Here is a 13821-nt window from a genome sequence, read left to right as displayed (position 1 = left end):
TGGACCTGCATCTCAAGACTGATTGACTACCACGAGATTCAAAAAGATTAACACTTTACTCTTTACGAATAAATTACAGTCATGCGATAAGATGAAGCATGCTTGCGTTAAGATACAAAAGTAGAGCTTTGTATACTCGTATACAAAAAAAAAAGTAATAGTTTTATAATATGGTTATTGATATTTTAATTCATTAAATTGAGTTTTGTTCCTTTCGGTATGATGCTTAACTTCCATTTTATATAAGATATACCAAACCTGAGTGGAGAATTGTTTTGATTTGTGTGTTTATGTTCATGATTACTATGAATACAAGGGTTTGTTTATTTTGTTAGGTTTCTTTTGATTTTCTGTGTTACTTCCCTCATGTTATATTGTTTATTATGTTTGCAGTTTAATTTCAACACATTTGCAAGTTCATGAACCAAATGTCTAAGGAACTAAAACCCTGTTTGCATATCTTCGCCCATCATGACAGAAGTAGGCCTTTTTTGTCCGAAAGGTACAGACGGCTCGCTAAGAAATTTGCGACACACAACATGGGAACGATTCGGTAGCACTTGAAATTAGTCAATATCCACCCAAGTGAGAAGAACATCAAACCAAACAGCATTAGAATTTTGATCAATTCAGAAATATATGAGTTCTAGGCATGCTTGTTCCTAGTTGGAAAGTGTTACACCCATTTCACGTTCCTCGGGGATGAATCCCCACAAGGCATGAACTAGAAATTCCTGGCAGCCAGCTTCACTCGCCGGAAACTCCCAACCTAAACTAGAAAAGAAGAAAAATATCTTGCATGGCAGTAGTGAGACTCCAAACATGCACTCTATATCTAGTCGAGGAACGAAAGCTATACTAGTTCCCATCATGACGTCTAACATTGTGGGTATAAACGAACTCCCGGGTAGTGAGGTCGGGATATTCCTCACCGGTGGGCTCCAAGCTTGGTGCCAAACCACGTAGCATGATAACAGGATCCTCAAGGCATTAGGAAGGAGTTGTGAATGGGTCAAACACAAGAAATCCAAAACGACGCGAACATGGTAGTAAAAGGCCGAGAGTCGTAGCCCCCACAGGAACATGCTTGTGTACAGAGCGATCCTTTCGACAAAACCTTCCTAGTTGACAAACCCACGACGGGTACCAGGTAGGTCCATGACTACAAAATTTGGGACCCCATATCGATTCCTCACCAAATCGAGTTCCACCTAGGAGGTCAGACCATCGGTGTTCCGCAAAACCATTTGAACGATGCAGACTGGCACCCTCAAATTTGTTGGGAGAACCTTGAGGGCTTGAAAAACATATGCCATAGGAGCCAAAGCGAGAGGCATTATAGGGAGCCATTGGTGATGAAAAAAGCAAAGACCAAAAGGGAAGACTGAAAGATAGAAGATTAGGGGAGTGCAACAACAAGAAACAATTAGGGTTTGAAAGTGAGTGCAACAAGGAAATAATAAGTGTCACTGACACGGGAATGGAACGGGCAAATTTCGTGACCCACATTGCATGAAAGGAAGTGGAAGGTAAGCTGCACAGCCACCCTAGAAGTGGGACGAAACGAACAAAAAGTCACTGAAATGACACAAACAAAGTGGAAGATTCCCACCAAACCTGTGTGATGGGAGTTTGTGGGGTAACTGGTGGACTGAGTATTCCCCAAAGAGATTTGGACTGGACCACAATACCTAGGGGCCCCATGGGCGTGAAAGAGTAAGCTTGACCAACGAAGGCTAAGATCGTAAACTATCAAAATGCATTGATACGGAATTTGAATCCAATTGTCATTAATAGTGATTTAATGATGTAATGAACGCGGAGCAATATTAATAACCTCCACTGTGATGCCTACCCACAATATCTGTCCATAATATTAATTATCCTCAGCATAGTACTTCCCATAGAAGCAAATTTGAAGTTCTAACAATTCGCGAATAAGATAGAATCAGGCTGTAAGTACAGCTAGCCTTACTAATTGAACACTCGATCTATATAAATAGAGGTCAAAGTACATACTAAAGGTAACTTCTCAATTCGAAAACTAAAATAATCAATATACTCGATTCTCACTAACTTAGTCATAAGAGCTACCTCTCCCCACAACGAGCCCCCTTAAAAGACTTAATACTAGAAAAAATTTAAAAATAAAATAAGACAAATATTAGAAACTAAAATTGAGAGAGAGAGAGAGAGAGAGAGATCAGAGAGAATGCACTAGAACCTAAGGGGTGATAAGTGGTTGAAGGTGCAGGGCCACCCATATATAGGGTAGTTTTTTTAAGGGAAAATGATAGAGCTACTGAGAGTTGGTACCGACACTTCTTTTTTTTTATTATTATTTAGTGATTAAGGATGTGTTTTTTAATAATGTTGTAAATTTATTTTAGTTTCTCAACATGTGGTTTAGTTTTTTTTTTTTTTTTTTTGGTAATCTCAGTCTTTTTCTTAAATGTATTTTAGTGTTTCTTCTTCTAATTGGAGATTTTTATTTAAAATTTAAAATTAATTTTATTTTTCAAAAGAATTTATGTTATTAATTTTGTTTTTGATTTTAGTTTTATAAGTTTTTATTATTATTTTACACATATTTTGAAATTCAAGTCATTTTATTTTGTAACTTGTTTTCTCAATGCTTTTAATGTTGTAACATTTATTGTTCATGACTTGGCATGCATGTTGATTGACATCATTTTTTAAATTCTTAAAAAAATGGTGACAAATGAGTTTCATGTAAAGTAATTTTAATTACTTAAGGGAATTTGGATGAAAAAGTCATTTGATTATATATAAGTATTACCTTATAATCCAGACAAGACTTTCATTTGTTTTCTTTTCTTTTGATCTTACCCTCAAGGAATCATTTGAAAAATATCAAATCCTACAAGTCACTATATTACTTATCCCTCAAAATTATTTTGTGATCATGTTAGAAAACATTGTACAAGTGGCTGAGGAGAATTCGGTAAAGCCAAAAATAATACTTACAAGTTTGCCTGCCGATGAATGGAAATTTGAGATCACATCAAAAGTATTACTGGATCTGCATCTCAAGGCTAATCATTGACTGCCACGAGATTCAAAGGAATGAATACCTTTTTTCTTTCATATTAAATTAAGGAAATTCCATTAGATGTTTGATGCATTGCTTACGGCCAAAAGATACAAAAGTAGGGTTCCGTATATGCATGGTTACGTACGTTATCAACACGAGTTTTATAATGTGGTTTTTTATACTTAATTTAAATCGTTGAGTCGAGTTTTGTTCCTTTTCAAGATGCATGAAAATGCCAAATCAACTTTCAAAGAAAACGTATTTTCCTTAAAAGACATGACTACACACATGTCCTACTTTGACATTTAAAAGATCTATTTGGAGTACTAGTTAATCTGATCTATATATAGGATACGCCCACTACAACTTCTTTACAACAAACATAACCAAAGCAAGAGAGAAAAAGAAAATGAAGAACCAAATTTGTTGTACAAGCTTTGCCATCTTCTTCTTTCTTCTTGTTACAAAGTGGTCAGGCGTCGACGCTCAAACTTGCAAACCTAGCGGCACGATAAAGGGGAAAAAGCCTCCACCAGGACAATGTAACCGAGCAAACGATTCTGAATGTTGCGTGCAAGGCAAGCCCTACACTGTTTATAAGTGTTCACCCCCCGTGTTTAGCCGTACAAAGGCGACACTAACCATCAACAGCTTTCAGAAAGGTGGGGATGGTGGTGGACCATCGGAATGCGACAACAAGTATCACCCTGATGACACCCCTGTGGTAGCACTATCAACAGGATGGTTCAACAATAAGCATAGGTGTTTGAATTATATCACGATCTATGGCAATGGAAGGAGTGTCAAGGCCAAGGTAGTTGACGAGTGTGATTCCACTATGGGATGCGATGCCGACCATGATTACCAACCTCCATGTCCTAACAATATTGTTGATGCCTCTAAAGCTGTTTGGAAGGCTTTGGGAGTGCCAGAAAGTGATTGGGGTGAATTAGACATATATTGGTCTGATGCTTAATTTCCATTGTGTTTAAGATATACTAGACCTGTGTAGAGGTTTGTTGTGATTTATATGTTTCTACGTTTATGATATTACTATAAATACAAAGGCTTGTTTATTTTGCTAGTTTTGTTTTGCATTTCTACGTTATTCTGGACTATATGTTATATTGTTTACAATTTTTACAATTTTATTGCACCTAGGGGTGTAACCAGTCCGGTTCGGTTCAGTTTTGGACATATTTTAGAACCGAACCGGTGTATTCCAGTTTTGAGATTTGAGATTTGAAAAATTGATACTGCACTGGTTACACCCCTAAACTGGTACTTCCAGTTTTGATTAGTTCTAGTCTAGTTCGATCTGATTTTTCAGTATATTATATATTATATATAATATAGTATATTATAGTATATAATAATATAGTGATAATCTATTATAATATATATTATAATTGTATTATAGACTATAGTGAAATATTATAATATATAATATAGTGATATATTATAGTATATTATAATATATAGTGATATGGTATTAATATAACTATTAATACAATAGACTATAGTGATATAGGATTTTAAAATTTAATATTATATTAATTAGTAATTTATCATATAATAGAAAATTATTTTATATATAATTATATATATTATATATAAAATATATATATATAATATAAAAAATATTTTATACAATATAAAAATTAAAATATATATATATGAACCGGTAAACCGGTCCGGTCTGGTCTGGTGTTAGAAAAAAGAAAATCGAAACCGAACTGATTTTGATCGGTTTTGAGAAAAATCAAACTGGTACCGGACCGAACCAAACCCACCAGTCTGGTTTACCGGTTCACCGATTTTTTTTTCACCCCTAATTGCACCATGTTTGCAACTTGCTAGTATTTTATAAACCGAATGCCTAAGGAATTACTTTGAATACAAGAGTGTGTTTATTTTGGTAGCTTTCTTTTGCTTTTCTATGTTAATTCCCTCGTGTTATACTGTTTACTATGTTTGCAGTTTAATTGCAACACATTTCCTATAACTTGCTTTCTATTTAATTTGTTGGGCAAAAGATTATTTAAAATAAACCATATCAATTAGTATGAACGAATTAGTAAACTTTGGATGAAGATAATAATTAGTTATAGGAAAACATTCCAATTATTGTATTGGTCCATAGATCAGTTTCATTAATTTTAAAACTAGTCCGTATGTGGAATGAAAAAAGCTTGCCAATGATCCAAGTGTGGCAACGGATTCCGTCCATTGATCGAACGCAACCCACCTTCCCTGAAACAATTTCGGATTTCTTGCAATAGCCAACAGATCCGGGAACTTCACCGTTCTCTCTCTAGACCAAAACTCTCTTCCTTCTCTCTAAACTTTCTCCACAGATCTGGCTAGAGGGGGTGAGAGCTAGGGTGGAAGCTTGGGCTCCCGTCCCCCTCCCTCCCTCTATCCCCCCTCTCTCCTCCTCTGTGTAGTGTTTTGTTTTGTATGTTTGTATTTTTTTTAGGCCAAATAAGGGAGAATTGCAGATCTGAATCCTTCCGCTGATCATAGCAGCACGCACCTCTCCATGGTGTTGGCCAACCATCAATCTTCAAGACCATCGAGTACGGCACCAAACGGAGGGACGAGTAGCCTGTACACAAGGGTCGAAGTTTACGAAGACATTCGGTGCGTGGCTCTCACGCGCCACCAGGAAGGGCCCTGGGGCTTGTGAGTTTGGGACTTCCAAGACTGTCGACTTTCCTCCCAGAGTGGCGCGTGCCACAGTAGCCTCTGTGTGCACTGTTTTTTCAGTTTTCGCAGTGTATGTTATTTTGTGTCTTGTCTTTATTTTTTAGAAAAATAAAAATCTAAAAAATAGTACCTTCGAATCTTAGTCCAAATGAAGTGGTCTCCCCTCCACTTAGGTGATGCTTATGGTAGGGTTTGGTGCACCCTACTCCGCTTAGTCGGGGTATGGGGTTTTGCCATCGGGTTATGTTACCTCTTTTGTGGACAAAGTTGTGTTGTCTCTTAGCAGGTTTGGGGGCTGAGATGAGAATTTTGTGTTTTGTTTTAGTATTTAAAATATTATGTTTTAGTATTATTATTGTATTGGGATTTGAAAAATTTGAATTGTTTATTATATTTTGTATGAGGATTTAAAAAATGTGTAATGATGAGATGAGATGAGATGAGACTTTTGTGTCTCATCTCATCCCCCAAACCTGCCCTGACTTAGATCTTTAGAGATCTGCCGTCTGGACTAGACCATGTCAATCTTGGAAGTGTGATAGGAAACTATTAACGATTGTAACTAACTTGTATTTAAGTCAACTTTATAATGTCCTCTCTTAATGAATGGAATGTAACCCGTTATTATAAAAAATAAAAATAAATAAAAAAATATTACTACTCACTTTTTGCGATGTTATAACCCTTTACAGACAAGTATGTGTGTGTATATATATATATATATATATATATATATGTGTATATATACACGAGAAATGTTTGGGATACCGATAATGGGATTCGGGATTTCTCCTAACAGTGTTATTTTTTGGTTTTTTTTTTTTACTTAGTAATTAAGAAATTATTTTTTAATGATGTTGTGAATATTTTTTCTTTTTTAAAAAATATTTAAATATACCAAAAAATGAATAAAAAATAAATCAGAAAAATAGAAAATAAAATTTTTTTGCCTTCGATCTCAGGAGATCCTCGGGCTACAACCCTCAGGGATGTAGCAGTACTTCTCTCTCTCTCTCTCTCTCTCTCTATATATATATATATATATATATCTAGGTGAATATATGCTTGTGTTTGTCACGCAAATCGTGTACATGGTAAATCTTTTTTAAAAAAAGATTAAAAAATACAACTTAACATGCCACGTTACCAAAAAAGTAAAATTTAATTAAAATATCATGATATTTTAATTTATGTTAATAACTAACTTTATTAAAATATCATGATATTATAACAACAAACTGAAACTAGAAAGATTAGAAACTATAATTAAAAAATGAAAAGCGAGGAGAAAAAGGAAAATAAAATAAAGAAAAATTATTCTTATAAGCAATTATTCACTACCCTACACCCCACTCTATGAAAAACACCTCCATATCCTATGAAAACACCATCACACCTTATGAAAAAGTTATAGGTATAGGATGTAAGAATGAATAGCGACTGATACATAATAAATACCAGAAAGATTTTTTTTTTATTTTTCTTTTTTTTCCCCCTTTTTCTTATGATCTCAAGGACTCATTTGAAAAATATCAAATCCTACAAGTATAGTACTTATCCCTCAAAATTATTTTTTGATGTTAGAAAACATACTTACAACCTTCCATATATAACAAATTTGCTTGGCGATGAAAAATTGAGATTGTAGGCAATAGACATGATCAAAAGCATTCTTTACTGGATCTGCATCTCAAGGCTACAGATCGACTGCCCAGGCACAAGATTGAGATATTGTTAGATGCTGGCCAAAAGATACAAAAGTAGGGCTTCGTATATGGTTACGTAATCAACACAGTTTTATAATATGGTTTTATATTTAATTTCAATCGTTGGGTCGAGTTTCGTTCTTTTCCAAAATGTATGTACATACCAAATCACCTTTCAAAGAAAAAGTACTATATATATTTCCTCAAAAGATATGACTACACACATGTCCCACCATGACATTAAAAATATCTCTATAAATAGGGCACACAACCACTACAACTTCTTCACACCAAACATATCTGAAGCCAAAGAGGAAAAAATATGAAGAACCAAGTTTGTTTTACAAGCTTTGCCCTCTTCTTCTTTCTTCTTCTCACCAAGTGGTCTGGAGTTGAAGCTCAAACTTGCAAGCCCAATGGCATAATAAGGGGGAAAAAGCCTTCACTAGGACAATGTAACCAAGAGAACGACTCTGATTGTTGCGTGCAAGGCAAGCCTTACACTATTTATAAGTGTTCACCCACCGTGTCTAGCCATACAAAGGCGACACTAACCATCAACAGCTTTCAGAAAGGTGGGGGTGGTGGTGGACCATCGGAATGCGACAACAAATATCACCCTGATGACACTCCTGTGGTAGCACTGTCAACATGATGGTTCAACAATAAGCAGAGGTGTTTGAATTATATCACGATCTATGCCAATGGAAGGAGCGTAAAGGCCAAGGTAGTTGACGAGTGTGATTCCACTATGGGTTGCGATGCCAACCATGATTACCAACCTCCATGTCCTAACAACATTGTCGATGCCTCTAAAGCTGTTTGGAAGGCTCTGGTGGTGCCTGAAAGTGATTGGGGTGAACTAGACATTCATTGGTCTAATGCTTAATTTCCATTATATTTAAGATATACTACACTTGTGTGGAGGTTCATTGTGATTTATAGTTTCTACGTGTATGATATTACTATGAATACAATGGCATGTTTATTCTACTATTTTTGTTTTGCATTTCTGCGTTCTATTATGTTGTATTGACATTAAGTGCTCATGAGGATCTTGGAGTTGGGATGTACAATAGGCCACAAGGCGAGTGAGATTTGCTACGAGTAATTTTCCGCGAAAGAAAAAATAACCATGCTAAAAACTAGTCTTCCAATCTCACCATAATATATAGTGGCCGATTCTGCTAAAATTGTCTATGAATCATCCTAAAATATATAGTCCCCTACTCTATTCTTTATCAATTTCTTGTTTGCCATGCTATGCACAATGCGCACATTGAAGTAATCCAGTTTTCTCGTAAGGCTATGGATTTTGTTATTTCTTTGTTCTATTAATGAACCAACTAAACCCGCATATCTTTACTCGCAACAACCATGTATGGGTGGGCAAATTTGGAGAAATCATGCTATGTCCTCAGTGTAAAGGACGTGCACTCCATATCCATACTAGCTTGCAAGTATAATTTTTCAAATACTACAAGATTCTACAAGTATGGCCAATGATGATAAAAAGCAATATAGCAGGTGGAAGTGCATACATAACAGTACTGTATTAACTTGAACATGAAAACTATATTTAACACTTACCATACATACTTAGATTATTTCAAGTGCATTTCCAGTTCTCCATCATCATAAAAAAACTACAATATATAACAGCAAGAGGATTTGCAAGTTTTTTATTTTAAAGGCAATCCATATGAAAGTATCTAAGCATTGGACCATGTAATGTCTAGTCTGTGAAATTATCACTTGTCCTAAAAACTTAAGTTGATAGGAATATGTAGATTTGTATTATTTATTTTTTATCTTAACACTCTCACTCACGTGTGGGCCAGACTTTCCCCTTAATAGGTGACCCAACATGTAGAATATTTAATTAAATGGGGTAGAGTGTAGAGTTAGGATTTGAACTCAAGAGCTCTGCTCTGATACCATATGAATTATCATTTGTCCCAAAAGCTTAAGCTAATAGGAATAGGTAGATTTTTATTATTTATTTTATATCTTAATATAGCTCACCCCTATCATCACAAGGCACACCCAAAGCTTTCCACACGGCCCTAGAGGCATCAACAATGTTGTTAAGACATGGAGGCTGATAATCATGGTCTGCATCACACCCTATAGTTGAATCACACTCGTCAACAACCACGGCTACCACACTCTGCCCATTGGCTCTGATGGTGATGTTGTTAAGACATCTCCTCTTTTTGTTGAACCATCCGATCGATAGGGCCACCACGGGTTTATCATTAGAGTGGAACTGATCATCACATTCTGATGGGCCACCGCCATCTCCTCCCTCCTCAAAGCTGTTGAGGGTGAGAAGGGCTATTGTGTGGCGAACTACTGGTGGTGAGCACTCGTAAGCTTAAGTGGTGTATATCTTGCGTTCAACACAACATTCCAAGTCATTCTCAGTATTGCATTGCCCAAGAGGGGGTTCCTTTCCCCTTTATATGCTGCCACTTGGATTGCATTTCTTAGCTTTTACGCCCCAACAGTTTGTTAATAGGAGAATGGAGAAAAGGAGAAAGGATGCTTTTGAGCACAAGCTCTTCATTCTCACACTTTTTTTCTTGTGTTGAATCCTCATGCATAGATGAATTATGCGTAGGTACATATAATATAGATATCTAGAGAGAGAGAGAATTAAACGTAATTAATTGTGCGCTTCTTTTCTAGGATTTCCCTCGTGCGCGCGCTAGATGTTTTTCATTGGATGTTTGTGGTCTAAAGCATCTACTAGTTGAGAATGATTGTATTTTTTTTTTTTTTTTATCTCTAGCTGGCAATGATTAGCATACCCGACTTTGTATTTTAATCGATGTCTCATTATACACTCCTGAAAAGAATCTCAGCTTTGGTTAAAACGTAAGAATTCATACCTGTCTAAATATTATTTTCTTTTTTAAACTCATTTGATTTGTTGCCAATAGATTCTAAAGCGCATGAACATATATACACACACAGAGATTGGTCAGGCTGAATTATATATATAATAAAGTTGATCCGATATAGATGCAGAAAGGACACTCCGTAGAAGATACAAAGAGCAAGGCTAGTGTATATGTTGGCGAACTATAACAAGCCCTTTTGTATGCTTTATCATATTTGACTTGATTGTCTGGAGCAGCTGTTTCCTTGTCATGACACTGTTTACAGATCGATGGATATTCAAAGAAATGCTAATACTTGCTGAAAGATGAGGGCTACAAACATGTTTAATTTAGACAAGAGTAATGTTATTTTTCATCTTAAATTTTAGAGGTCTACTAGAGACATATAGGGATTTCACACATTGATGTGGCACACTGGAGTGTCCCTTCTCTCTTTTTCTTTCTCTTTTTTGTTTCTCTCTCTTTCTTCCCCTCTCTCTGCGCCTCCCCTCCACGCCGGCATTATCTACCCTCCTAAGGTGGTTCCTGACCACCACAGAAGGCAAAAGGACAAGCCATCGGCTCAGATCCCGCCACCCAGCAACGTAGTGGCACGCGGTCAACCATGTATACAGTGCGCGAAATGTGGTCTCACACCACCAACGTGCACAGTGTGCTATCGTGAGCTCCATGTAGACAATGCCGCTTGGACCGTCAGTGTCTTCTCCTCATCCTAAGATGGTCCCCGACCACCATGGTCGACACGGAGAGAGCCAAGAGGGCACAGAGGGAGGGGAGAAAAAAAGAGAAAAAAAAAATAGGGAGAAACGTGGCACACTAATAGTGTGTGGGATCTCTTTATGAGATTTCTTTATATCTATGGTATTTTCCTAAATTTTAACATTTCCTGTCATACTTAGTGATGTGATATATGTGATAGCAAATTTAATAATTAGGGATTTGCATTTGCCACCACGGTCAACCCGATAGTTGGACGACTTGCCCACCACATACATGGATTTTAATGCATCTTTAGTAAAGAGTAGTCCTAGGCTGCCGCCCAGCATTAACCGTTGGGCATTCCTCTTAGCATAAATTCATCTTATTTTTTTCAATTTTTTTATTGACGTTTTTTATTATTTTTAAATATTTTTAAAAAACATAAAAAATAATTTTAAAAAAAAACTATCAATACATTAATAGTTACTTCCTTAACTATTAAATAAAGAAAAATTAAAAAAAAAAGTTAAAATATAAGAGATGTCAAAATTAGGTGTCAAAATAGCATTTTCCTTTAGTAAATTGCCACATGCATCGCTTCATCTGATTTATCGGTTTTAATAAAATTCTCTATATTTCTCAGACGCCCCCGCGAGACATTTATCGGGTTGACCTTCTAATCCCGCATGCCTATTCTTGATAGGCCCCATGGGTAGTCCAACTCAGACCACCCAAGACGGGCTGGGCCATCTAGGGCCAACCTTATGGGTGGCCCAAGCTGTGTAGTCCTAGTTTTTGAATATCTTTAACTCGGTGCATCAAAATGAAAACAAAAACATAATAAGTTTTATTATTTTCGGCTTATCTTTGATGAAAGAGTAATATTACATACAGTCGTAAAATATGTAAACGTCTCGCAATAATTTTAAAAAATAGTAGAATCTACTATTAAAAATTAATTTTTTTTTCATGTGGGTCTCATATTTACTCACACACTCCACGATTGCAAATATCATTTCTCTCAAAGAAACTCATCCAAACCCATTTAATAATTTTTAGCTCAAACTAGAATAAAATGAAATGAAATTGAGTGATATATCATATATGGATAATTATTTCTCATTGTCAATTTTGAGGAAAGTGAAATGTTATATTTCATCCTGGATTTTGGCATCTCCTAACTTTTGATCTATTGTATTTTAAATGGTTTTATTTATTATTTATAATGATTGGTTTACAAGATTGATTTAAGTTACTTTGACAATGTCAAGATGTTATCAATTTTGGTGAAAAACACGTAACAAATAATCCATTTGTGATGGATGACTATGATGATTTGGTGCATTGTTCAGTCAAAGACGTGAATTGAGACGAATGGTTCGGTTACTTGAGTTCTTCTCCATGTTTCATTGAAATTTCAGGTGATAGTTTTACGTGGAGCCCAAGCCATTGTTCTTGGCCGAAGGAAGTAGTTTCATCCTTCAGGTTGTTCTACGTGCTGCATAGGTCGAAGGCATTCCTTGGTTGGAAGAACAGACGTCCTTTTCTTTCTCTCTTTCTTTCTTCCTCGGCCTCCATCTCCCTTTTACCCTGCCTTAAAAATGGAGCCTCTTATGGACCCATGGATGAACTTTAGGCATAGGGCCCCAAGTTAGTCCTGGAAAAAATAAGCCATATTCCTATCTTCTTAACCAGATGGATCGCTGGCTTATTTCTCCACTGTACTTGCAGGAATAAAAGGGCGAATACTACTCTTTTCAAGAATCAAGTCATCTAAGCAGAATAAATTTACTCGCAAGTTTTCCCAGTCAGAAAAAGTCTCCTTCAGTCCTGATCAGGAACCTGAAAAGACTAGGCCTTTGGTTAAAATGTGCGGGATTACATCAGCAAAAGATGCTGCAATGGCTGCAGAAGCTGGTGCTGATTTTATTGGGATGATTATTTGGCCCAATTCAAAACTTTCTGTTTCACTTTCGGAAGCGAAGGAAATTTCAAAAGTTGCAAGGGAATATGGGGCAGAGCCTGTTGGAGTATTTGTGGATGATGATGTAGACACGATTTTAAGAGCTTCTGATCATGCATCGAACCTTGAACTTGTGCAGGTACATATTTTGCCTAATCCTCATTACCTTTCATAGAGTATAACGAGATGGTTAGTATGGCATTGATTTGAGGTGATGCAGCTTCATGGAAATGGTTCTCGAGAGGATTTTCCGGTTATATTGCAAGAGAAGCGACTAATATATGTTCTTCATGCAAATGAAGATGGAAACTTTCTAAACCAAATTTCTGATGAAGAATGCTCTCTAATTGATTGGATTCTTGTGGATAGAGAAAAAGACAAAATATTCTCTCTTTAGCTGGTAATTTGATTATTATGTTTCATATGTTTGCTTGTGCACTAATAGATAGGCGCTGGTTATCATCTTGTGGCATAGGTGTAGACAACTGAATCACATCACGCAACCATTTTCTCCATAAATCATGTTTTTTGATACTATTCTGTAACGGACCAAAAGACATACATGTTTTGAGAACTTGAAAATTGGGACACCTTTTGCATAAATGGTATGCAGTCCTCAGAGTTAACCTGATTAGAGACAAAAGGTTGTCCAGGGTGTATAATCATATAAATCTTCTTCTTAAATCAAAATAGTTACTATCACCTGCCAGCCAAAGAGATCCTTCCTTCATGTCTACTTCTCAGCAAGTTAAAATAGGCAAAATGAATTTAATATAAACCTGG

At 36.1% G+C, this 13821-nt stretch overlaps 2 protein-coding genes and 2 pseudogenes across 2 annotated transcripts; 3 read left to right on the top strand and 1 right to left on the bottom strand.

Annotated features, from left to right (window-relative positions):
• The first annotated feature begins 3434 nt into the window (after positions 1–3434).
• Positions 3435–4133, top strand: LOC108987365 (kiwellin-1-like). The gene has a single exon (XM_018960265.2). The coding sequence runs from the start codon at positions 3465–3467 to the stop codon at positions 4029–4031; it is 567 nt and encodes a 188-aa protein (XP_018815810.1). The 5' UTR covers positions 3435–3464; the 3' UTR covers positions 4032–4133.
• A 3659-nt stretch (positions 4134–7792) lies between these two features.
• On the top strand, positions 7793–8359 carry LOC108987364 (annotated as a pseudogene).
• Positions 8360–9182: 823 nt separating this feature from the next.
• On the bottom strand, positions 9183–10039 carry LOC108987362 (annotated as a pseudogene).
• A 2889-nt stretch (positions 10040–12928) lies between these two features.
• Positions 12929–13435, top strand: LOC109005714 (N-(5'-phosphoribosyl)anthranilate isomerase 1, chloroplastic-like). Its single transcript, XM_018984760.2, has 2 exons — positions 12929–13177; positions 13259–13435. Exons 1-2 carry the CDS (start codon positions 12944–12946, stop codon positions 13433–13435), a joined length of 411 nt encoding a protein of 136 aa, XP_018840305.2. The 5' UTR covers positions 12929–12943.
• The last annotated feature ends 386 nt before the right edge of the window (positions 13436–13821 follow it).

This window comes from Juglans regia, chromosome 7 (assembly GCF_001411555.2).
Source record: "Juglans regia cultivar Chandler chromosome 7, Walnut 2.0, whole genome shotgun sequence".
In the NCBI taxonomy this organism is placed as follows: Eukaryota; Viridiplantae; Streptophyta; class Magnoliopsida; order Fagales; family Juglandaceae; genus Juglans; species Juglans regia.
Note: the sequence above shows the minus strand (reverse complement) of the source record. Positions and strands in the feature narration are given on the sequence as shown.